The 22,668-nt window shown below is 41.7% G+C and overlaps 1 protein-coding gene across 6 annotated transcripts; it reads right to left on the reverse strand.

Annotated features, from left to right (window-relative positions):
• On the reverse strand, window positions 556-13,434 carry NIPAL1 (NIPA like domain containing 1). 6 transcript variants are annotated; one of them, XM_021395963.1, is made up of 6 exons: window positions 13,165-13,434; window positions 8,325-8,588; window positions 7,399-7,455; window positions 6,738-6,828; window positions 4,376-4,422; window positions 556-3,456 (listed from the first exon to the last, which is right to left on the reverse strand). In XM_021395963.1, exons 1-6 carry the CDS (start codon window positions 13,397-13,399, stop codon window positions 2,852-2,854), a joined length of 1,299 nt encoding a protein of 432 aa, XP_021251638.1. In that variant the 5' UTR covers window positions 13,400-13,434; the 3' UTR covers window positions 556-2,851. The 6 variants fall into 6 exon arrangements, with proteins under 6 accessions (XP_021251638.1, XP_021251639.1, XP_021251637.1 ...); XM_021395964.1 differs by having other exon boundaries at window positions 556-3,312; window positions 4,262-4,422; XM_021395962.1 differs by having other exon boundaries at window positions 4,262-4,422.

Here is a 22,668-nt window from a genome sequence, read left to right on the forward strand (position 1 = left end):
CCATGAAACATTGGCACAACAAAAAACTTTGTAATATTCAGCTTTGGTTTTCCTTCCCTAGTTCAGAAGGGAAGGCATTTCATTTGCCCACCAATCTTGTTCCTCAAAATCCTTGTTTTCTGGCAGCTAATATAATCATCAGTATTACATGCTCCTTGCTGATTCTTTCTGTAGAACATAAGGGTGAAAAGAACACATCTGAACAAATTGAATCATTCTGTAAGAGACACCAAAACCTCTTGGTCTCCCCATACTCTTCCCTCCATCTCCATCAGAACACTGCAGGCTTTTTAGCTAAAGGTATCGAGTAGTTTCACACTCTGCTTTTCTAGGAGTGTGCAGAATTTTCTTTCCTATCAGAAAAAAATCTGAAGTCAAAGCTACTAAAAGAAGGTCATGATCAAGTTCATTCACATGAATTGCAGGGACGTCAGCCAGACCTCCCTCATCTCAAATCTATGTGTCCGCAGAGGATGTGCTACTAAAACCAATTTTATTGCTGATTATAAATGTGAATTACTCTCCTTTTTCCCCATGCTTACAAAACGGCGATCATTTAATATGTAATCCATGTATAATTTATTACAAGAAAAATATTAGCATAATTTCAGTAAAAATTAAACTTCTTCCAAATCATTTACTAAATATGAACATTTTCAAAAATAATACCTCTTCTAGCAGAAGTTTTTACACAAAAGATAATAATTTATTTTGTAACATTTTAGAGTTCTTGTACACCGTGGAAATAAGCACTAACTTGGATTTTCTGACATTGTAAGAAAATCACATTATTTTCTTAGTAGATGTTATTTATACATAAAAGTAGTCATGCAGGTCCAGTAGGAAATACAGAATTCCTGCTTCTTCTAATCAAGGATATGGAAATAAGGTGCAGGTGATTGGTACAATTACTACTTCCTCCTGTGTGTGTATGTCAGCTAGAAACCTATTCAAGTGGAAAAGAAAGGTGCTTGCAGTTTAGAAATAACTTCAAGCAAGTATCCTTAGAGCCACTTCTCAGGTTTTGACAGCTTCTAAACCCTCACTAAAATAAAAATCATTAACAAGTGAGACATTTGAGACATTTTGTGAACACCTTTCAGAAAGTACATGGCTTTGGCATCAAGATTAAACTTGGCACCATACAAGCATGTGTGCAAGCACGCTGCAAGCAGTAGCAACCATTTTGTTCCTACAGATAAATTGTGAGCTTTCTCTTCGTAGAACAATGTTACCCAAAGCATCAACATTTGCTCTACTCTTTGCACATTATGCAGCCTGCTTTATGAAGAGGTTCTGCTTGGCATATAAATCTCAGCTGATCAAAAGTCATTTTTAATGAATCCAGCTCTCTTGCTTAAATGCTAGCATCCTCTGGCAAGAGTTCTGAGCTCACCCTGAACAACCCAAGATGTGGAAATACAATCTTTCTGACCAGCTCTCTGTGTCCTATGCATCTGTTTGCTGAAGCTGTGTTCTTGCTAGCACAGAGTCGGTAGAGGGGATTGTAAGGAGTAAAATGGGCTGTGCAAGCCGTTCTTAATGAGATGATAAAAATCAGTGACCACAGCTGTGGAGGATAAAGCAGTACAGATACTGATCTTCAAGGCCTACAGAAATAATAATATAGAGTAATGGTTAAAACACATAGTACAGGTGAGTACTCATTTTTAGAGAAGAAGAAAAACCCAAAGTAGAGCTGCAACATTCTGATGTTTCTCAAGACTTCTTTACAGACTTTTCTCTATCTAGCAGTTTTAGAAACATTACGCTGACTGGAAAACAAATGTTGCCTTTACAACAGAATATAGCACAACAGGAGGAATTGGTTTTTAAAAAACACTGATACCTTTCTGGAAAACAAGAAAAACTTTTTAAAGACTTAACAAGGGTCTGATGAATAGATGACAGTATTAGGAAGAAGTATGGAAATGTATTAAATCCCTTCTTAAGCCTCAAGGTAATATAAAACAAAAGGAGTAGAAGTTCTTAACCAACCATTCTGGCTGCCTGCTTTTGAATAATTTATTACTCCATTCTATGTAATTTTTTTAAGCCAGTACCAACTGTTTTCAGGGCTCTACTGAATATGATTTTTCTTAAAATGTAATTTGGTCATAGTTTTGAAATAAAAATTACAGGCACATTCAAGGATTTGGTATCAATTCAGGAAACCAAAGGCAGAAGAGCTAAAACTCTGCTTTTTAAAAAATGGAGTTTGAAGGAAACTAGTTACCGAGAACCACATTTCTTAGATTTTTTTGATGATGTCTATTCAAGAGTCATTGGTAGACGATCAAAAGCAAAAATAATAATAAATAATTTTAAAACTGGATAAAACTTTATATTAAGATGTAGAAGGATTAAACAACATTGTCTTCATGTTATATTTCCAATTAATATATTTCATGTTGAATCTCTATGAATTTGCTCACCAATAACTTAGGGAGGCATAAAGAAAAGCCTGACACATATAGGCCATTACTAAAAATCACAGAGTGCTTGCAAATTGAGCATGGGCTTTCTTTTATTGTGACTGGTAAATTGCATTTTGTAAACTGTTTACAAAAAAAAATCCTTTCCTGCTAAAATTCTCCAACAGGAGATGCTGCATAAAAAATGGACAAACTTATTCATTGCTTGACATATTATAACCACCAGGTTTCTGTCCCTCGTGTCAATTATCGAACATTTTAATTCATTATTACCAACAGCTGACGCGCAGAGGAGTGGCCCACACTTAACTCCCTTTACAGTTTTCCAGAGGATAGCAGTGATGAAGAGTGGTCCGGTAGATGCAGGTGAGTCTGCAATTCATGATAGTGCAATGAGGAATTATCACTTGAGAGCTTCACCGGCTGAATAAAACATCGTCTTCCCCATATATCACAGCGGGGTCTTCCATGCTCTCCAGTAAAGTGTGAGAGGTTTCATACTCGCAGTGTGACAATGATGATTCTTTTGCAACACTAGACATCAATTGACTCCAGGTGATATCAGTATTTTTGAAAGCATGTAATAGAAAAATTCCTATAATTACAGTGCAGAATCCACTAAGGGTCCCAATGATGTCATCCAGGTCCATACTACTCCACTCCTTGAACAGGATGATGGAGCATGTCACCACCGTCATGGTGAAACACACGTAATAAATAGGTGTTACTAGAGATGTGTTAAATGTGTCCAGTGCTTTGTTGAGATAATTGATCTGAGTGCTGACTGAGAGCAATAGGATTCCCACCAAAACATAAGCCAGGGGATGTCGATAAACCGGCTTCCACTCCAGCATTTCTTTAACGGCAATGCCCAGGCCTTTGACAGATGAGACAGAGAAGGCACCAATGAGTGAGCAAATTAAAACGTAGATCAGTATATTTGTTTGACCTCTCCGTGGAGCCACAATAAAAATCAGCACGAGGGCAACGGACATTAGGAGAACAGCAAATGCAACAAACACTGTATGGAAGAGGAAAGATGAAATATCAGAATACACTCAAACACATGCTAAAAGTTGCTCAACTTCTGTAACGTTTCTCTATGAACTGAAGCACAAGCTCATTGCATTGAGATAAAAACAAAATACATGCTTTGTATTTAAAATGCCAGCTATACATTTAATTTTTGATTGTATGAGCTTTTAAATTATGAACTGACTCATGAACTAACTTGAACTTAGCTCATTTTGTCCTGCGCTACACTCCTCCATGTGAAATTCTTCCACTTCTCAAACACACATTCTCTTTGAAGCATACCCCAGGGCTATCATCAAGGATATTTGTTTGAATTAGTATGAACACCTGCTTACTTAGAGCAAGATAGTAATTGGGACTTAGAATTGAACAGCAATTAAAATGGAATAAGTTAAGAACTGGTTGAAAGTAACCTCATTTAAAGCTGTGATTTATTTAAAGTGGAGGTGACTTGGTTTACAGAGCCTTAGAACTCCTCAGCGAGCTGGAAGGCAGGAAGAATCAGTGCATCATTTCTTATTCGAATAATCTGCAAGAAGCCATGTAAGATGAACTGTTCTTAAGCCTGCACCCTTGGGAAATACATTACGGTATGTGTGCAGAAGCTGTATGTGCTTATACATGTGTTAAGGGATTCTAGGCTTCTGGCACAAACAGCTCAAGAAGCTCTGCAGCCAGGATGTTCTGATTAGATATTCCAGTTCACTCATTCACCAACAGATCGTGAGGTGAGAACACATTAAAATCTGTCATGTATCTGCCATGACATATGGCAGGTTAAGTCTACAGACCCGGATCTTGCAGTTTTATTTCCATCTGATCCAGTGAGGTGACCTCCTCCTCCTCCGGGGCATGAATAACCATGACTGTAGAACCCAAAACACTCAGAACGCAGCCCAACTTGCCGTGAATATTCAGCTTCTCCTTTAAAAAGTAGGATGACAATATAGCACTGTTTGACAAAGCAGAAATAAAAGGTTCAGTTCCACCAGCCATGTGAGACTGTAACTCGAAGACTCTTGAATTTACATATATGGGAAACATACTTGAGACAACCAAATTACAAGGAGTTTTGCACAAGGAAGGTCAATCAGGAGTTTTAGGGGAATTTAGCAACCCTGCCTGCCTGCCTTGGCTGTTTGGCATCACGGCCCCTGCCTGCCTGCCCTTGTTGGCTGGCTGGCTTGCATCACAACTGGTGTTCTGATGTCAGGCTCCCCGTATTTATAGTAGTTGGCAGGAAGGTGGCTCATGACAGCAGAAGGCCATTGTGATGTGACACTCAGAATGTCCCATGACAGCCAAAACATGGCTGCATTGGGCAAGGGGAGGCTTTGGCCTGACAGTTGCCCGACTTGTCACCAGTGGGATTCTGTGGGGCTCCATTTTATGGCCATTTCTCTTTAATGCTTTCACTGCAGAATTCCAATAAAAGTCTGGAAGTTGTATTAAATAAATTTGTGGATGATGCTAAGCTGGTAGGAATGTTGTCTCCCTTGAGGGTAGAGTGGCCTCACTCCACAATCTAGTCAAATTCGAGGGTGGTCCCCATCTGCATGAAGAAGAGCAAGTGCTGGGTTCTGCACCTGGGACAGGTTGGCCCTGGCTCTGTGTACAGACTAGGGGGCGAGGGGCTGGAGAGCAGCCCCACAAAAAGGGATCTGGTTGTTCTGGTTGGTGGCAACTTGAATCTGAGCCAGAAGTATGCCCTGGCAGCTAGAAGGGCCAACAGTACCCTGGGGCGCATCAGGCCCAGCACTGCCAGGTGAGGGAAACGGTTGTCCCGCTCTGCTCTGTACTGTGCGGCCTCATCTCCAGCACTGGGTGGAGCTTTGGGTGCCACCACGTAAGAAGGACATAAAGCTTTTAGAGAGTCCAGTGGAGGGCTACACAGATGCGGAAGGGTCTGAGGACACGATGCGTGAGGAGCAGTTGAGGTCCCTGGGTTTGTTCAGCCCAGAGCAGAGTAGCTGATGGTCTGCCTCATGGTGGCTGCATCTCCTCACAGGGAGTGGAGGGCAGTGCTGAGCTCTGCTCTCTGGGTCAGTGACAGGGCCCAGGGAATGGCATGGAGCTGTGATGGGGGAGGGTCAGGTGGGGGTTAGGGAAAGGGTCTGCATCAGAGGGCGGTGGGCACGGAACAGGCTGCCCAGGGCAGTGGGCACGGCCCCAAGCTGCTGCAACTCAGGAAGCGCTTGTGCACTGCTCTCAGACACAGGGTTTGAGTTTGAGTGGTCCTTTGTGGAGCCAGGGGTTGGACTTGATGATCCTTGTGGGTTCCTTCCAACTTGGGATATTCTGTGACTCTGTGACTCTGATCAGATCTGTCCAGGTTGTAAATGGTCTGAATATCTTAAGGAACTGTTCATTACTGATTGTCTGGGTCAGAGGTATGGACTGCTTACACAGAGCCCTCAGATACCCACGGCTGATCATGTGAACTGTTATTTTCTTATAAAAATGGTTTAAATGACTCCATTTGCCATTAGAACTCACACAAGCAAGTTTAGGTAACAGCTCCTCACCATCTCTCTCCGAGCTCTCCAGCGGGTTTGGGATTTAACCTAACGATAATATGACCCAAACAAGGCAACCAAAGAGTGCCTATGATCAAGAGTTACACACAGCCTTAGGCGCAGCCACATGCACATGGATATATTCACAAACAGTTTTTCAACCCGTTGATCAAATTTCAGTTATTTTTTGCACTGAGATTAAGTTCTCACAAGCATTCTGTTGGAAAATTGCCACCTGCATGAAAGGAGGGGCAGCAGCCAGCCAGGGGATTAGTGGGAATCTGCCAAAAAAGCATACTAAGTGTGGCTCAATATAAAAAAAAAAAAATACTACAAAAAATGTTTTTGAAAACATTTTAAGGAAGGAATGATTTATCTTCTTCTAAAATTTTGTCACTGCTGAAAAATAGGATGAAGTTTTTTTTTAGAAAAACATCATTTCTCTTGGAGGAAATAAGTTACAGCCTTCTAACACTGTGTGTCAGTGGTATACCAGGTATATGCTGATAAGAAATACACATAGAATATGCAGAAGGCTGCTGCATATATTAATCTTTGACACAAGACTTCATTCCCTCTACCCAGGAAATTAATTTCTAAATAATCAAGGGATCTTTCCATTGAGGAACAACAAGCCTTTTTTATCTGTATTTGCCCCTCAGTGTTCTTATTAAAATTCTCTACTTTTAAGCAAAGGCATTATGTTTCCCTCAGACAGTGAATGATCAGTTTGCTTCCAATTTGCACTAACCTTATGAGAACACTCAGCGCACCCAAAGGTGTAACTAAGGTTGCTGGTGCAAAGGCATAGGCAACAAAGTTTGCAGCTTCTCCCAGTCCCACTGCAGAAGAAAGAACATTTGGATGAAGTTGGGGAGACGGAATAAAAGAAATACTATTATAAATATTTTGTAAGGTAGATCTAATAGCAAATATAAAACAAAATCCTTTTTTTTTTCCTATGCTAAATAAGTAAATATTGCTTTCAAAATTATCTGCACATCCTCTTCTGGACACAATGGAAATAAGGACTGGAGAAAGTTATATGCGTATCCCCTAAGTACTGAGTGCTGCAGTATGACTATGATGACAAAGCCGAAGGCAGGCATTCACAGAACAACTCTGCACTGGCTACACATTCCTGCAAAGAACAGTGACAACACATAGCAGCTGGACAGATTCAACCACATTGCTTATGACCAGATACTAAAGAAAACACTGCTGTTCTGCAAAGAGCCCCAAAGAACAAACAAAATATTTGAGGTGAGATATCAGAAAGGTTTCAGTCATAAAGGTGACTGGAAAGATATTTCTTTTAACTGAGGAGAGGGAAAAGTTAGAGAATGAATTTGTTAAAAAAAAACTGTTTTATGTAGCATTTATATATATTTGGGAGATAAAGTGTGACTTACTTGAAAGTAGTCCAGCCCACCAAAGCCATTCCTTCAAGTACAAATATCCACCTTGTCCTGGAAGTGGGGAAAAAAATCTCACCTTAGAAGAGAGAAATCATCTTATTTTAACAAAAAAAAGCACAGCTTCACATTTGGATCAAGTCATATAGAGTACTGAAATATCATGTTAACTGGATGTGACATGAAAAGGTAGTCTGAATTTGACTCACATCTTTATTAATCACTCTGCTGCTTTGTGACTTGTATTTGTGAGAAATGGTTTTGACTAATAAACACAGAGGAAAAGTGCCAAGAAAAATGAAGCATCAACTAAGATTCTCGATGAGCTTAAGAAATATTTTGAAGTACCCTCCCAAGTCAGATCCAGTATATTCCTACACAGAGAGCTGCCTTTTGACTATGCTTATGATTTAAATTGAAAGAAATTAGAAAGAAAAAATATCACTGCATTTTTCTTGCTATAAGTAAATTGTGCATTCAGTTACATAATTTTTTCAAGTACCCAGTTCTCTAGAATAACATGTATTGCAATAAATGCAACTAATCTGTACCTGTAAACGCCATAAAGGGAATTATCAGATCAGTCTGAAGAGCTCTTGACATGTTTCTAGTTCTGCATCTGCTGCCATCAATGGAAGATTAGTTGTGCTAACTGTAGAAAGTCTTGTAATAAGTACTTCTTCTATAGCTCATTGCACTTTTTGCTTTTAAAAATGAAGGAGATTAATGACCATTTCATGACTTCCCATCTCAAAGGAGGGAGAAAAATAAAGGAAAAATAATAGAGACAAAGACTTTTTGAAGATTAGGACAAAGGGAAAACTTCATTTGGTATCTGACTGCATCAGGGAAGAGTTGTATGTCAATGTAAGCATGACTGGTAATGAAAACATCAAGCCATGCCCAGAAGGAGCACTGCTTACCAGCGCGGGGGGCTCCTTTGGTGGCCAGCTTCAGGAGGCCCTTCTTCTTCAGGATGAAGCTGGATCCAATGAAGATACTGGAACTGACCGCTAGAGCCAGACCAATGTAGAGCTCGTACTGGCTTCCTGCAGGTGTAGAAGGCCTCAGGCTTGTTTTATTAAAAGTCCCGTCCATAGGGGTGAGGGGAGAAGGAAGGATTTGGCCCTGCTGAAGGCCTGGCCCCAGGCCTGGCAGGAGTGTTGGCATAAGCCCAAGCACAGCACCTGAGGGAGGAAGCAGGGAGAGCTATTCACCCGCCAAGCACAGCTCCGAAGGAGCCTGATCCTGTGCTGCCTGCTCCTTACCATGTCCTCCCAGAGCACTGTCCCTTCTGACCCTGCAGATAGCTCCTGGAGTACCAGCACAAAATCCACACAACATATACAGATCTGTCCCAAGACTACCACACATTTCTGTAATTCACAGGTGCATGCATTACTCTATATATAGATTTTCTCACTACATAGGCTCAGTCAAGCAATTACAACAATACCAATGAATGTAGCAATCAAATATTACCTTCAATGTAAAATTCAACTTGAAATACTGAAAAGCTAACCTGAAACCTCAAAATAAAAGTTTTCTTCTCTTTTGTGCCCTGACCACATCCCCAGAACACAAGCCCTCAGCCAAATCCATGAAAACAGAAAAGAGCAAAAAGAGGAATTATTTTGCATGTGGAAGCGCCAGAGGGACAGCAGTGCTACAACAGAGCATACAGCAGTATAGGCAGAAGTTTCACTTTCTCGTTATTAAAGCACACAAACAGTGTGGATCATACAACAAGGCTGAAACAGCTTTTAAGGACAACCTTTTTTGGAAAGAAAGGTTTTATTGTTAAGATATGCATCAGCAGTTATACATTTTAATGTAAGTACAAAAGCCTAGTCCATTGTAATTCACAGAAAGCACTGGACGCAAAAAATAATTTTGTTTTCTGTGCTTCCCCTGTAATTAAATGACACATGAAGGAATCATCCTGCTTAATGGCACCAGAAGCAATACACTTTTTCTTTTTTTCAACTGAAAAAACATTTGGATATTTGATAGAAAAGGATGTGCCTCTGTGTCTCTTTCTACCTAAGCTACAGAAATATTAATGATGTGTCAGAAGTACTTTGTTGCACAATTAACAGTAAGTAACCTTGGATAAATCACCTAATACTGCTTAGGAAGGAAAATGTAAAACATCAGAAGTATTAAAAATGTTATGAAGTTTGACAACATATCTTCACTTGCAGCTGAGAATGCTGACACCAACACTAGGAGATACCACCATGTACAAGTGTCATGGTTTTGTGATTTTCGGTTATTGGTATTCCACATCATAACATCATGTAGTGGACATACCTAGTTCTCAGAAGAGAAGGACTACTACAGTCCCCACGGTACTTTGCTCCTTTGTTACCATTTTCCAGCCGGAGGGAAAAGATAAAAGCTCACAGTATAAAAACTTGCAGATCACGAGACCTCGTCCCTTTTTCCTCCGTCTCTCGTCTTGGCAGCACCTCACTCTCCAGCCGTCTTATCGTCGGTAGTAGAGTAAGGCCTACCTTGATTTTGGGACATTCTCTCTCTCTGCATTGGATTTATCAGCTTAAATTGTAATTATATTGTATTATAGTGTGTTGTTTTGCATTCCGATATCTTATTTAGTAAATTAGTTTGTTTCTCCTCAGATTGTTGCCGCTGTTCTTTGCTCTCAGGGCCATCTCCCTACCCTTTTCCCCTTTCCCCTTTTCCCGGGACGTGGGCCCTTGGGTCCCCCGTCCCCTTTGTCACGGAATCGGGCCTAACGCCCGTAAACCGTTGACAACAAGTAAGCACTGAAGAATGAATGCTTGCTCTAGAGTGTCCTGTGCTGCATGGTGCAGCATACACACTGCTGTAAGATTTCACTTGATTTTCAGGCTCTGCAATCATACTTCCTTGTTTGCCAAGAGAGTTCTATCTAATAGAAGTTCTTTTGAATTGCTAAGCCTGACTTCATAAAAATGGTCGCACAGGATGGGTATGCCCGTATCTTGCAGGTGAAAATTAAAATCTTGCAATTACAATAAATTAATGCATAGTATGAGGATACTAGTATTCTGCAATCATACAATTTCTAGAAGTTGCCACTGAATAATCCAAAAGAAATAGGATTTGCATCTGTACCGGAAAATATTTTTAAGTCCTAAAGTATCAGTGTAAAGTATTACCATAGTTCCCCAGCTTGGAGAGCTTCTGGGTCATTTCCCCCTGCCTGTCCCATGCTCTTCTCTCCTGCTCCCTTACCCCGAGTCCTACTTCCTGCCAGCAAACTTGAATGGTCCTTGGCTGCAGCACGCCCTGCTCAGCACTCCTTTAGGGATTTGTTCCCGTTTGCTGTGGGATTGTGAAGACTCAAGAGCAAAGCTATTCAGTTTGTTTTGTCATACAGTGAGTTGAATATGTTTTACGAGAGGCGTTAGCTGCTCTGCAGTAAACACTTGTAGATGAACAAGAGGAAAACAAAGAAAATCTGGTATATGACACAGAAGAAAGGATGGTAGCAGAATGTGAATTTAAACCACGTAACTTTAAGCAAACTGGGTGAGCTGGTCTACTTAGACAATAGAAATAAAAGTTTCCCTGACAGTTTGAGTTTCTTTTACATCAGTAAAAAACACACAGTGGCAGGTTAGGGTTGACGTATTTTGACAGACAGGATTTCCCACACAGCTGTTGTTGTCCATTGCATACAGCGCAAATGCAACATGACCTGAATATGTCACCTGTCCCTGCACGTGGCCAGGTCACCTCTGCAGAATGTGTGCCATAGGCACACTGAAGGTTCCCTAAACATTTGCAATATGGTCAGAGTTACTCCTCAGCTGAGCAGCCAGAAATACCAGTAAGGTTTTGGATTTCTCACCTGCCATCTGGCAAAAAAACATATATCCAAGAGATCTTGGATATATGGCTAGCTGCTCTCATACAGTCTCTATAGATTCCCTAAAAAAAATCCTCCAAGGAAGGAGAATCCACAAATACTATAGTAATTTAGCCATCTGCAAAAAGTCACATGGCTTTAGTTTTGTTTCTTAGAGGTACCTTGATCAAAGGAAAAGCTGCATAGTAAATAGCATAAGAAAAAAAAGAGAGAGAGAGAGAAAAGGAATGACGCGTTGTGTGGATTGCTTAACTTCTTTCAATGATGCTAAACAGGACTGGCAAAGGCTGTAACACTGCTTGGCCACAGCAGGCCTTGCGTGAGAGGCAGCGGCAGCTATGGCCTTTAATTAAAAGAAAGCACAAAAACTCTTCATAAATAAGGTCTTTCAGCTACCCAAGGTTGTAAATGTGTTTTTGTGCCAGTGTGTTGTGTTTTTACAGGGAAGAAAACAACACTCTTGTCACTCTTTTTGTGAATGGTGGACTCATCTACCTGTAGAAGAACGGTAGCTTGTTCCCTTCCATACAATGCTACCACTCATTCTTCAGCTTCACTTTTCTGTTCTGCATCGGACCATATGACACCCAATAATGAAAATTTCATCATGGCACCTGCAGAACATCACTGAGTGACTGCCACAGGATGATTCTCTCTTTTCTGAAACCCAGACTTTGCTCACATATACAGAGACACTGGATCTTCAGTGTGTCCCCTCTACCAGCTGAGAATTGTCACTCTGAGCAGCTGCAAACTCTGGTTATTATGCTGAGACGATTTTCTAGTTTTAGGAAGTGGGTCATTTGTTCCACTTGCCTAAAAACCGATGGTATTCTGCAGCTCAAATAATGGAGGGAGAGGTGGCAAAAGAAGGCTGATGCAGGTGCTACTGTGGCTTTGTGGCCCACTGTGAACAGCCTGAGAGTTGCCTGGAAGGGTCGCAGGAGTCGATGGGCTCCTGAGGAAGGCAGTTCACACAGCACCCAGTTTCTGTAGCTAAGCTGGTTTCTCCTCCCCACTCCCAAATGTCAACACGAAACTGTCACCAGGGCTGCTCCTTCAGAAATAAACGCTGGGAGCTCTGACTCAAGGCTGATAGCAACAGGAAACCACCCAGAGCTGGAGGTGGCCACTGCTTCACCTCTGACTGTTTTCCCAGTAAGGTGTTTCCTCAGCCACCTGCGTACCATCTGATGACAAGCAGCAGACAGGCAGGGATCAGCCACACTGCTCGAACCCAGTGCAACTTTCTGCAGGGTTGCAGCCCCACAGAAGCCAGTGACTGCTGTGTCCCGCAGGCCGGCAGTGACAGCCTCACTCCTCCCTGGGCACGCTGCTCCCATCTCTTCCCAAGGGCCATTTGCTTCCATTAGATGCATCATTGACCACTTACGCTGCACTCCCAAGCCAGGTCACGCTGGCAGTAGCCGTGCCCAACAGGTGCCCACCTCTCTCACTCGGGGAGGGGCCAGCCCGCCCCTACTAATCCCGTACCGTGGGTTCTACAGCTTCCCGGCACACCCGCGCTCACAGAAACACACAAAAGAAACTGAAGAGCGAGTTTACAGCTACAAAGCCACGCCTGAAAGACAAACACGCAAACTGATATCACTACTTCAGCGGACCGGCGCTCCTTGTCCCCTGCTCACACCGCCCAGCCACGGCAGGAGCCCTCCCAGCGCCACACCCCCCGGACAACACCTGCGTGACGTCACGGCGGAGCAAAGCAGCCGTCATCGCAGCGTCCCCGTCGCGGGGGGAGAGATGTTCATGGCAGCAGAGCTTCCTGCTTCCGAGCCGCGTCCTACTCACAGCTCCGCGTAACGCCGCGCACCCCCGCGCGAAGCCTCGCGGCACAGAGGGGAGAAGCTCCGCGCAGCACTGACCGATCGCGCCCGTGGCTGCCCCGCGCCCGCGGACGCCCCACGCCGGCTCCGCAGCGGACGGGATCCTGCGGCGGCTCCGCCCGGCCCTTGCCCGGCCCTTGTCCGTCCCGCCCCGACGGAGGCGGCCCGTGGGGCGCCCCTCGTGCCGCGTCCGTCGTTTGCGAGCCCAGGGTCTCGCGAGGGGACAGGTGTGTGCCCGTCCCGCTGCTGCGTATGGCGGGCTCTCTTCTCTCATTTCTGCTACAGCATTGTGCCCTCGCAGCCCAGAAAGCCAACCGTAACCTGGGCTGCATCAAAAGAAGCGTGGCCAGCAGGGTGAGGGAGGTGGTCCTGCCCCTCTGCTCTGAGCTGGTGAGGCCTCACCCGGAGCACTGCATCCAGATGTGGAGTCCTCAGTACAGGAGTGATATAGACCTGTTGGAGCACGTCCAGAGATGCATCCATGGTCTGTTGTGACAGGACAAGAGGAAATGGTTTCAAACCAAAAGAAGGGAGATTTATGCTGAAAATAAGGAAGAAGTTTTTTACAATAAGCATGGTGAAGCAGTGGAACAGGTTGTTCAGAGAGATGGTGGATGCCCTGTCCCTGGAGACACTCAAGGTCAGGCTGAACATCTGAGCTCTGAGCATCTGATCGAGCTGTAGGTGTCCCTGTCCATTGCAGGGAAGTTGGGCTGGATGATCTTTAAGGGTCCCTCCCAACTCAAATGATTTGGTGACTCTCTAATTTAACTTTGCTCCTGTTCACTTCTGGGAGAAGAGGTGAGCGTTTTGAGCATGGGCAGCTACACAAAGCATACGATGTGCTGCCTATGCTGTTCTTCACTTGTCCCATAGGCAGGCTCTGCAGAACCAGGGCAGATTCTGGTGCTGTTTGCCCAGAGGTGGCTGAACAGAAGCAATTAGCCTTATTACCCAATCAGTAGTTTCAAGGCAGAAGAAGCCCTTGCTTTTAGCATGGTTATATGAAATACATTTACACAAGGTATGGCCTAAGCCATTCTGCACTAACCTAGATGTGCCTCTCTGCTGCCTGGTATGATCAGGATCTGGAGCAGGAACAGGGATCACAAACTGGAGGAAAGCTGCTCCAGAGCATGGCAAGGACTTGCTGCTGGGTTGCAGCCATGCTTTGGAGCACTGCCCCTAAGACAGTAATCCTTGGTATTGCAAAATTTATTAACGCTGGGGCAGGCTGGTGAAACATGGTTGCAGAACAGCTCAGAGTTCCCTGCCTTGATCACATGGTACTGGGGTTAGACTGAGAGTTCTATTTCTATGTCTTAGTCTGATTTTTTATTTCTGCACTTATTTTTGAATATAAGCAGTGCTGTGTGCTAGGAGAAAAGGAACATTGCATTTCTTCATGTGCATTTAAGGACCTCTCCTCTTTATCTTTATAATGTCTATACTGCTATAGGAAATTCTATGGAACATGGCCTGAACCATGTGCAGGCTGCCTTGTAAAAAGAGTGTGGTTTCTCAGATTTATTCTCAGCTTTAATGTTTCTAAAACAGATTACTGCTACAAAAGATCAATATTTTTAAATGTTACTTGAAACAGTTATATTGACATCTTAAAGCATAATCTGTAAATGTGAGAGCAAACTTCCATCTGCTCATACAACATAAGTAAGCCATGCATTGAACAGATACACATCTTCAGCTCCTATATTTATTTTGAGCCCCCTCAGATCAGTCAGTTTGGAGAGTTCACACCTCTGGCTCTGTCATAATGTGTCAATGTTCCCAGCTTCCTTCACAGCAGCTGAAGAAGCATGCTAAGTGTTGATCTTGCAAGTAGCTTTGCTGACGGTTCTGCAGAGAGCTCACTGCGATTGTGGTGTTCACTGTGGTCCTCAGAACAAGAATACTGAGGAACCATGTGGTTAATACTTCTGTAGGTATATTTCTCTACTGACCAACTCCTGCAGCAGATGATAGGTGTTGAAGTATTTTTAATTAAGGAATAAAATATTTAATCTGAGATGCACTTATTTCTTTGTTGAAATATAAATTATATCATAGAATTATAGAATGGCTTGGGATGGAGGGGACCTTAAAGCCCACCCAGTTCCAACCCCCTGCTGTGGCTGCTACCCACCAGCTCAGGCTGCCCAGGGCCCCATCCAACCTGGCCTTGAGCGCTTCCAGGGATGAGACACCCACAGTTTCTCTGGGCAGCCTGGGCCAGTGCCTCATTGCCCTCATAGTGAAGAATTTCTTCCTGAGGTCTAATCTAAATCTCCCCTCTTTCAGTTTAAAACCATTACCTCTTGTTCTATCAGTATTCGACCATGTAAAAAGTTGGTATCCATCCTCCTTCAAGTACTGGAAGGTCACAGGGAGGTCTCCTTGAGCCTTCTCCAGACTGAACAAGTCTATCTCCCTCAATCTTTTCTCATAGAAGAGGTACTCCAGTCCTCTGAGCATCTTCGTGGTCTCCTCTGCACCGACAGGTCTGCATCCTTTTTGTACTGGAGATCCAGGCCTGGGCACAGTATTCCAGGTGGGGCTTCATAAGGACAGAATAGAGGGGGACAATCCCCTCCCCCTCCCTGCTAGCCACCCTTCTGATGCAGCCCAGAATATTTTTGACAGCCGAGCTGCAAGTGCATGCACACATATATACATACATGCACATCCCTCTTTATATAGCTCAAATTTCATGGTTTTAAATCTGCAATAAACTGTCAAAACACGATAAAAACCCTTTTCTGAGAAAAACAAATGAAGTTAGAAAAATACCTAACAATCCAAGACAACAGGCTTGCAATTTATAACATAATCACAGTAGTAAGTGTGTTCGTGCATATATTTTTCATTGATGATTTATAGTACTCTGCATACTCAGCAAGTCTCAAAGAACATAGAGACAATGCCTGGAAGAAAGAAAGTACATAAAATTCATTTAGCAATAGTGATATATTTTTCATTATTTTGGATGGACGTGTAAAGGTCAACTAGGTAAGAAATTAAAGTCTTGATATACAATCTTATCGCGTGAGATGAAGAGGAAAAGGATGTGAGTTTACCCTTCAAAATGGCACATGTGACTGATTTAGAGCAATGCCTGCCGCATCAGCTAATGCAAATAAATCAGTACAGCTCCTCCTATGGCAGTGGAGCTCTGTCATCTACAGCTAAGCAAAGATCAGTCCTTTTGTGTATGAAATAACAGATCTGCATGTATCAACAGTCAAAGTAATTCTGTGGCAGCTTGCATTTTTCCAGAAAAAAGTAAAGGACAATATTACGAAAAGCTGTCATTGTTTTTGTACCATTTTCCATTGGAAAATGCAGAAGAAAGTTGTGTTAAAATTCTGTAGCTTATGCAATGAATGATTTTGCTGAAACTGACTGCTAAGCAAACTCTGATCTTAATTGTTAATTTTCAATAAAAATAGAACAATCTAAAGACAACCTTGTAATTTTACATTTACAAGTAAAATTGACATCAGAAGCCTTTGGGCACCTTTTTCTGCCTCATTAATAAAACCTGTGGAGTACAGGCCTGTAGGAACAATGCGTAAAGGAATCAGCCTCAACTGGTACAAGAAACTGTGCCTCTGGGTTGTAGTTCAATATGACTACAATGCTGTGCTTGCTGTGAAAGGACTAGTCCTGTACAAGTTGCCTTAAAAATGCACAGGTAGTGTCTTCTTATCTGCTATACTACAATGAATGGTAATCAAGAATATGTATATCAATTTATTTTAACTGCAGTGCATTTTCTACTGCTTTTATCAGTGACAATATCATATGTCAATGATTTGCTTTGAAATAAAAAGAATTAATCTCAGTGGAATAACTTTTGTCTGTATTTTAGTAAAATTACTCTGTGTAATCATCCCAGATTTCCCACGTTATTTTAGCTTGAAATATAATTCTACTAAACAGAAATCCTGCCTGACTATTCAGAGCTAGGGGCACTTCTGTATGGTCAGAACTATCTATGTGCCCTTTCCTCATGTTCACAGAAAGCTGAGCTGGAAGCCTGCTTAGTGCTTTCAGTTTCTAACGTCATCTCTATCCATGAATCTAACACACTAACATACATCTTAAACTGCATCTAGTTCTTCCCTCTCCACCCAGAACCCTTCTAACGCTAAAGTAAAAGTACAGTACCACCTACTGGTGGAGACACTGCTTGCACTGGTGGTTTTCCAGTCACCTGGCTTCTCAGGGGCTGACTGTACTTTGTGATTCTGAATTTCCCACTGTACATCTACACAAAGCTAAACTAAACTATCCAGAAGCCTTGGAGCCTTCTCAGCTATGGCCTTTCTGACATTGTATGCATTGCATACTGAAATGGAATCAGCACTAGAAGACGCAGAGCAGTATTTGCAGAAAATGAGCCTGCCCCAACTGCAGTCCCACCCAATCATTTGTTTACAGAGCTACAACGCATGCAGCTGGAAGGCAGTGCTGTTCCACTAAAATCTATTTATTTATAAATACCTGTGTTCGATGTATCAAGTGTTTTGTTTATGAGTGTTTGAAACTAGAGACAGCTTTAATAGGATTGAGAAGAATTACAGATACACTGACAAAGCAGGATACAGAAATAGATTAAAGTTGGCCTGCTACAGTGATAATCCAATAGTGCAGTCATCCTCCCATCAGTTAAGGTTATTTCACTGAAATACAAAATGGTACAAAAGGTATCCCTGGGAAGAGGTAGTCACTATAAACTAGTCTAATTGTCACTGAAGTCAATGACAACTGGATAACTGGAGGTGGAATAGTGCCACCTTTGGATTGGGAATTGGCTGTACCCAGTAGGACTCCACTTCTTATGTTTGAGAGATGAAAAGCTCTCCTATAAAACAGATAAGAGCAACTTACAGAAGTTTGAGTTGCTTTACAGGATTGCTTATTTTAAAGGAAAGCTCACTGTTCTCCACCAGAGTAAAAAGGTGAATCTGCTTTGCAGTTTGTGATTGCATGAGAGATACCACACAGACATCCCTGGCTTGGTTGGACATCTAAAACAACCGGGTGAGGCATCTGCCAAATACAGACCTGCTCTTTATTAAGGGCACAACTAGTTTGGTGCTCAAGAGATACACAGTCAAGGTGGAAGTCCTGGCCACTCAGTGCCACCACATACTCACAAAATAGCAGCACAGCATTCGACATCGGGATCATTCAGATTGCAGACCAGGCAAAAACCTGTGAGAATGACAGGTAAAGCTGATCCTGGTTCAATACTAGACCTTCAGAGATTTCTTTTGTGTCTGCAAGTTTAGGATAGGAATTGAATTTCAGCCCTTCAAAGACTACTATGAGACAGTGGCTAGAACAATTTCCATCTTATCCCATTTGCTATTTTGGATGTTTTACTGTAGATTTGTACAGCTGCGTTCCAGTGGACATAATATTATGTATTTTCTTGTTGAACACTATTTTATTTAAAACTTTTTTTTTCTTAAATCTTTAAATTTCAAATGTGCATTTTATTCATAAAAGAAAACGAACTATTTTCAGGATTGGAAAGTCATACTAGCAGATGTGGCTGAATTATTCTCCTGGTCAAGAGACTGACCTGTGGTGCTGAGCATCATTTTGGGTTTGTGATTAAAGCTACAGCCCATCCATCCACTTATGAAAGCCCACTCATTCATGTGGGCTGCAAAGTTTATGGTGTTTTAAAGGAATGCTAACGGTATTGCTTTCTCCTGCTCTTGGTTATATGTACGTCTTGAACCCCTGCAAGTCCATGATTCAGTGATTTTCCACTAAGTACATACACACAAATAATGATATTTTTGTTTTGGTTTATTTGTTTGTTTTTATGTTTTAAAGAATTAAATAGGAATGTAAAAATTATGTTAGATTAGTGAAGATTTCCAATAGTTTGAAATTGTTTCTTATTGTTCAGCAATATGATAAAATCATTAAAAAAAAACCAGGAAATTTGCATTTATGCTCTTTCTTCTATTCCAGTGAAGAACTGTTGCTACAGTAAAAAATGCATCTGCATTATTTAAAAAATGGACCAGCAAAGGACACCAAGTATATGGTTATCTAAAGGGTTTTTTTGTTTTGCTTTGTTTTGGTTTTGTTTTAGTTTAGTTTTAAGACAGCGTGTGCTCCAATATTTGTCATTTCTTCTGCGTGTCAAAAGGGCTAGTAAGCTCCTGCTCAGGTGGAGGATAACAGTGACTGCCACTGTCACTTTCATCTCTCTCTAAATCTGAAAATCCATCACTAGGTCGAGGAAATCCTTCTCTAACGTCCATGTCTTTCCCTGGGAATAATTCAAGGAACCACACATGGAGCTGGCTCCTTGAGAAATCAGTTAGTAAGGGATTTAATCCTGATATTCTGATATGTTGATGATATTTAGCTTTTCAGCGTGGCTCATTTAGAGGACTGGAATCACTACCAGAAGCAGCAGGTTACATTACCAAGGTAAGTGTGCACACTGATGAAACCTTTTACTCCAGAACTGCTAGACACTCTTTTTTGCATGTTAAAGAAGATTTATGCTTTGATAGAATTCATGCTTTTAAGCTACTGATGGTTTTTGTGGTTCGGAATTCTTTGGATCAATGACAAAGTGAGAAATAGGTAAAATAAGAAAGTAGAAGGGGTGGAAGCTATTCTTCCATTCACTACAGTCCTGTAGAAGAATAATGCTGCCTTCGTTTTCTTGTAGCCCTAAAGATTTTGACACAAAGTAATTAACATATTTAATTTTTAGTTCATAAGATTTGAAAAGTCGGTAGTTTGTTGTAGTAGTCACATGTAAGAATCCAAGATAGTAAATGCAAACTGTTGGTGATGATACAGAGAAAAAAAAAGACAAAAAAAACCAACCCTAAAATACCTGCAAAGGAAGCACTTATCTGTATGACTTTCAAACTTCACCCCCTAAATACTACAGTGCGGCCTTGAGCGTCTGACTACTGACAAAACATCGGCCTAACAAACTGTGACAATGTATCAGTTTAAGAACGTGCAACCACAGAGAAGGAAATACGGTAGTGATACAAGTTAGTAAAGGCAGCCTGGAATATTTTGCTTGAAAAACCTCTATAATGTAATCAGAAATGCCTTAAAGGAGATCCTGGGCCAGCGAGTTTAATGGGGTTCTGCTGTTCTCAGTGCCAGGGTTTTGTGGTACAAATGCTGTAACAAAAAGTGACCACAGTCCCCAGGCCAGGAGGCTCTGTTGTGTCTGCTCTGTTTGCATGGGGCACGCACTGCATTATCATTTCTGTGTCTTAGACTCAACAATATCAAGGTTCCAAGTGATGTGCTTTGGTGCTAATTGAATTTGAAGATATTCTTGTGTTGTGTGTCCTTGACTGTATGAGAAGGGAGACAACCTAGGGCAGCAGCCACCTGAGCTGAGATTTGGATTTAATTCTTTGAGACTACAGGGTAGAAACTGCTTCCAGTTTCTACGTGTTTTGAAGCATACTTAATGTCCACTAAATGCTTTAATTGCCTCAGAAATGTGAAATCTCCACTCCTGTCCCAAAAAGCTGCTCCTCTTTCCCATCAACTTTTGCCTTCTCAGAACACAAAGCACCCTACAGTACTTCTTTTTCAGTTAGATGCTAATGGAGTCAGAGGAATCAGTTTATTTGCAAAAATGCACAGAAATTCCTATTCATCTGGAGAAGAGGGGAATCTGCAGGACATAGATTTTGCCCAAACTCCAGGCTAGGTGTTCTGGATAGGTGTGGTTTTTCTACGTGTCCTGTTTCACCACACTTCTCGTTGTCTCTAGTTTCTAGCTTATAGGCAAATTAGTATGTCCATGTAACACAAAGATATCTTTTTGTTGTTGTTGTTCTTTTGCAAAGATAAACATGAAAGCCAAGTTCCTGGAAAAGCTGTTACTGGGAGTGTTAATGTGGACTGATTTAGAGCACACTGACAGGCATGATTTGCCTTGAGATGGGTATTTTGCAGCTGTCTGATGCCAACTGAACAGGAGTGGCTGGACACAGCTTTATTTTATACCATTTTCTGTGAGCTCTGTGGAGAATATAGGTCAAATCAGAGTGGGGCTTTGTGTGCCAGATTAGCAGAGCTTTCAGAGCACCTGTAAGGAGATACAAAGCTGCTTAATTTAACCTGGTACACTTTCGGTCTCCAAGCACTCAAATACAATCTACCCTTGGAGCAAGTCAGTGGAAACTCTGTTGCTGCTTTTAGGCTGTTGGTGAATCTGTCCTAATGTTTGCTATGTGTTTTTTTTCTGTGACACTTTAGACCTGATGTTTGTTGAGCATTTAAAGACTGATTGATCAGCAATGATAGACAACATTTAGGACTATTCTTGAACTAACAGATGTTAACCTTCAATTTTCATTTTTCTGGTTTGTAGAATGATTTATATTTCTATACCATTTTTTACACATGTATAATTCATGCCTATCAACTGCTCGAAACATGAGTTTCCTATTTTTTATATAGGAATATTTTTTAGTTTCATTGGCTAATGAAGTCAGATAAGTCTGGCAGTACTGTTGCAGCTATATCCCCCTACTTCTCTTTCACAGTGTGCTTCACTACAGAATGGAATTACTTTAAAACTGATTTATTCTATGGCACTAGACTCCATTTACCAGTGGAACAGCCACTTATTTGTCTGTTTGTGGCTTACAGGCAGCTCTACACTCTGACTTCATATGCATGGGCATATTGCTATCGCAGTGAATAGCATCTATTTTGAAATCCTATCTAAAAGGCCCTGTCAAGAGCAGATCACTTGTAGACACCACTGATGCTGATGCTCCAACAATTGACAGTCTCATTGATATTAAGATATAACAGACAAAATCATTAGAATAATGGTAGAAAGAGAGAGCAGAAGTTAGTTACTTCAGTGATTAAAAGTTTGTGCAGTAGAGAATTCACTATATTAGTTGTGCCCTCCACAGCTTTTTTTTTTTTTTTTTAAATACTGAGATGAACAAACCAGATATGAACAGCTTCTGGCAGTCTTCAAATTCCAAGTTACAGCAGCTACTCTTGCTTTCATCAGAGTGTAACTCTCATAAGTCATACATAATGACGTTTCTCTGGGCATCCAACAAAAGGGTGCTTCTTAGTTTGGTTTTCAGGATGTCACCTGTGCACTTATCCATCTCCATGAAATAACTTTTGAGTCTTTGGTTCAAAACCAAATGAAATAGCAAGACAGGCTTCAAACACCATTTCCTAATTTTTTCAATGTATGGGATCAGGAGAAAGACTTAAATTAAAGCTTTTTCAAAAAGAAAAATATGTTGAACTTTCTCTTCAGCAGCAGTTGCCTGGTCATTCAGCACACTGCAGCACCCACAGTCCCATGTTTATCTGGAGGGAATGTCATGTGAGAGAGGAAACTGGAAAAACTGTTAGGAGTTTGGAAGGCAGCAAGGAAATAAAAGACTCATTTTCAGGGGGAAAAAAAAGTGTGTTCTGCTAGTTGTGAAATGATGTGATACTTTCTGAAATTAATCTTCCTCTCTTATCTAAGCTGAGACAAATTTGACC

The sequence above is a fragment of the Numida meleagris genome, chromosome 4, assembly GCF_002078875.1.
Source record: "Numida meleagris isolate 19003 breed g44 Domestic line chromosome 4, NumMel1.0, whole genome shotgun sequence".
Taxonomy (NCBI): domain Eukaryota; kingdom Metazoa; phylum Chordata; class Aves; order Galliformes; family Numididae; genus Numida; species Numida meleagris.

What these genes read in the sequence shown, in the direction of transcription:
- NIPAL1 (XM_021395962.1), bottom strand. Translation starts at nt 13,399, where the DNA reads ATGAGAGAAGAGAGCCCGCCATACGCAGCAGCGGGACGGGCACACACC. An exon ending in GCGCTGAGTGTTCTCATAAG is followed by an intron (nt 4,423 to 6,737) that starts GTTAGTGCAAAT and finishes TTTGTCAAACAG; the next exon opens with TGCTATATTGTCATCCTACT. An exon ending in AATAAAACTGCAAGATCCGG is followed by an intron (nt 3,457 to 4,261) that starts GTCTGTAGACTT and finishes TCTTCCATACAG; the next exon opens with TGTTTGTTGCATTTGCTGTT.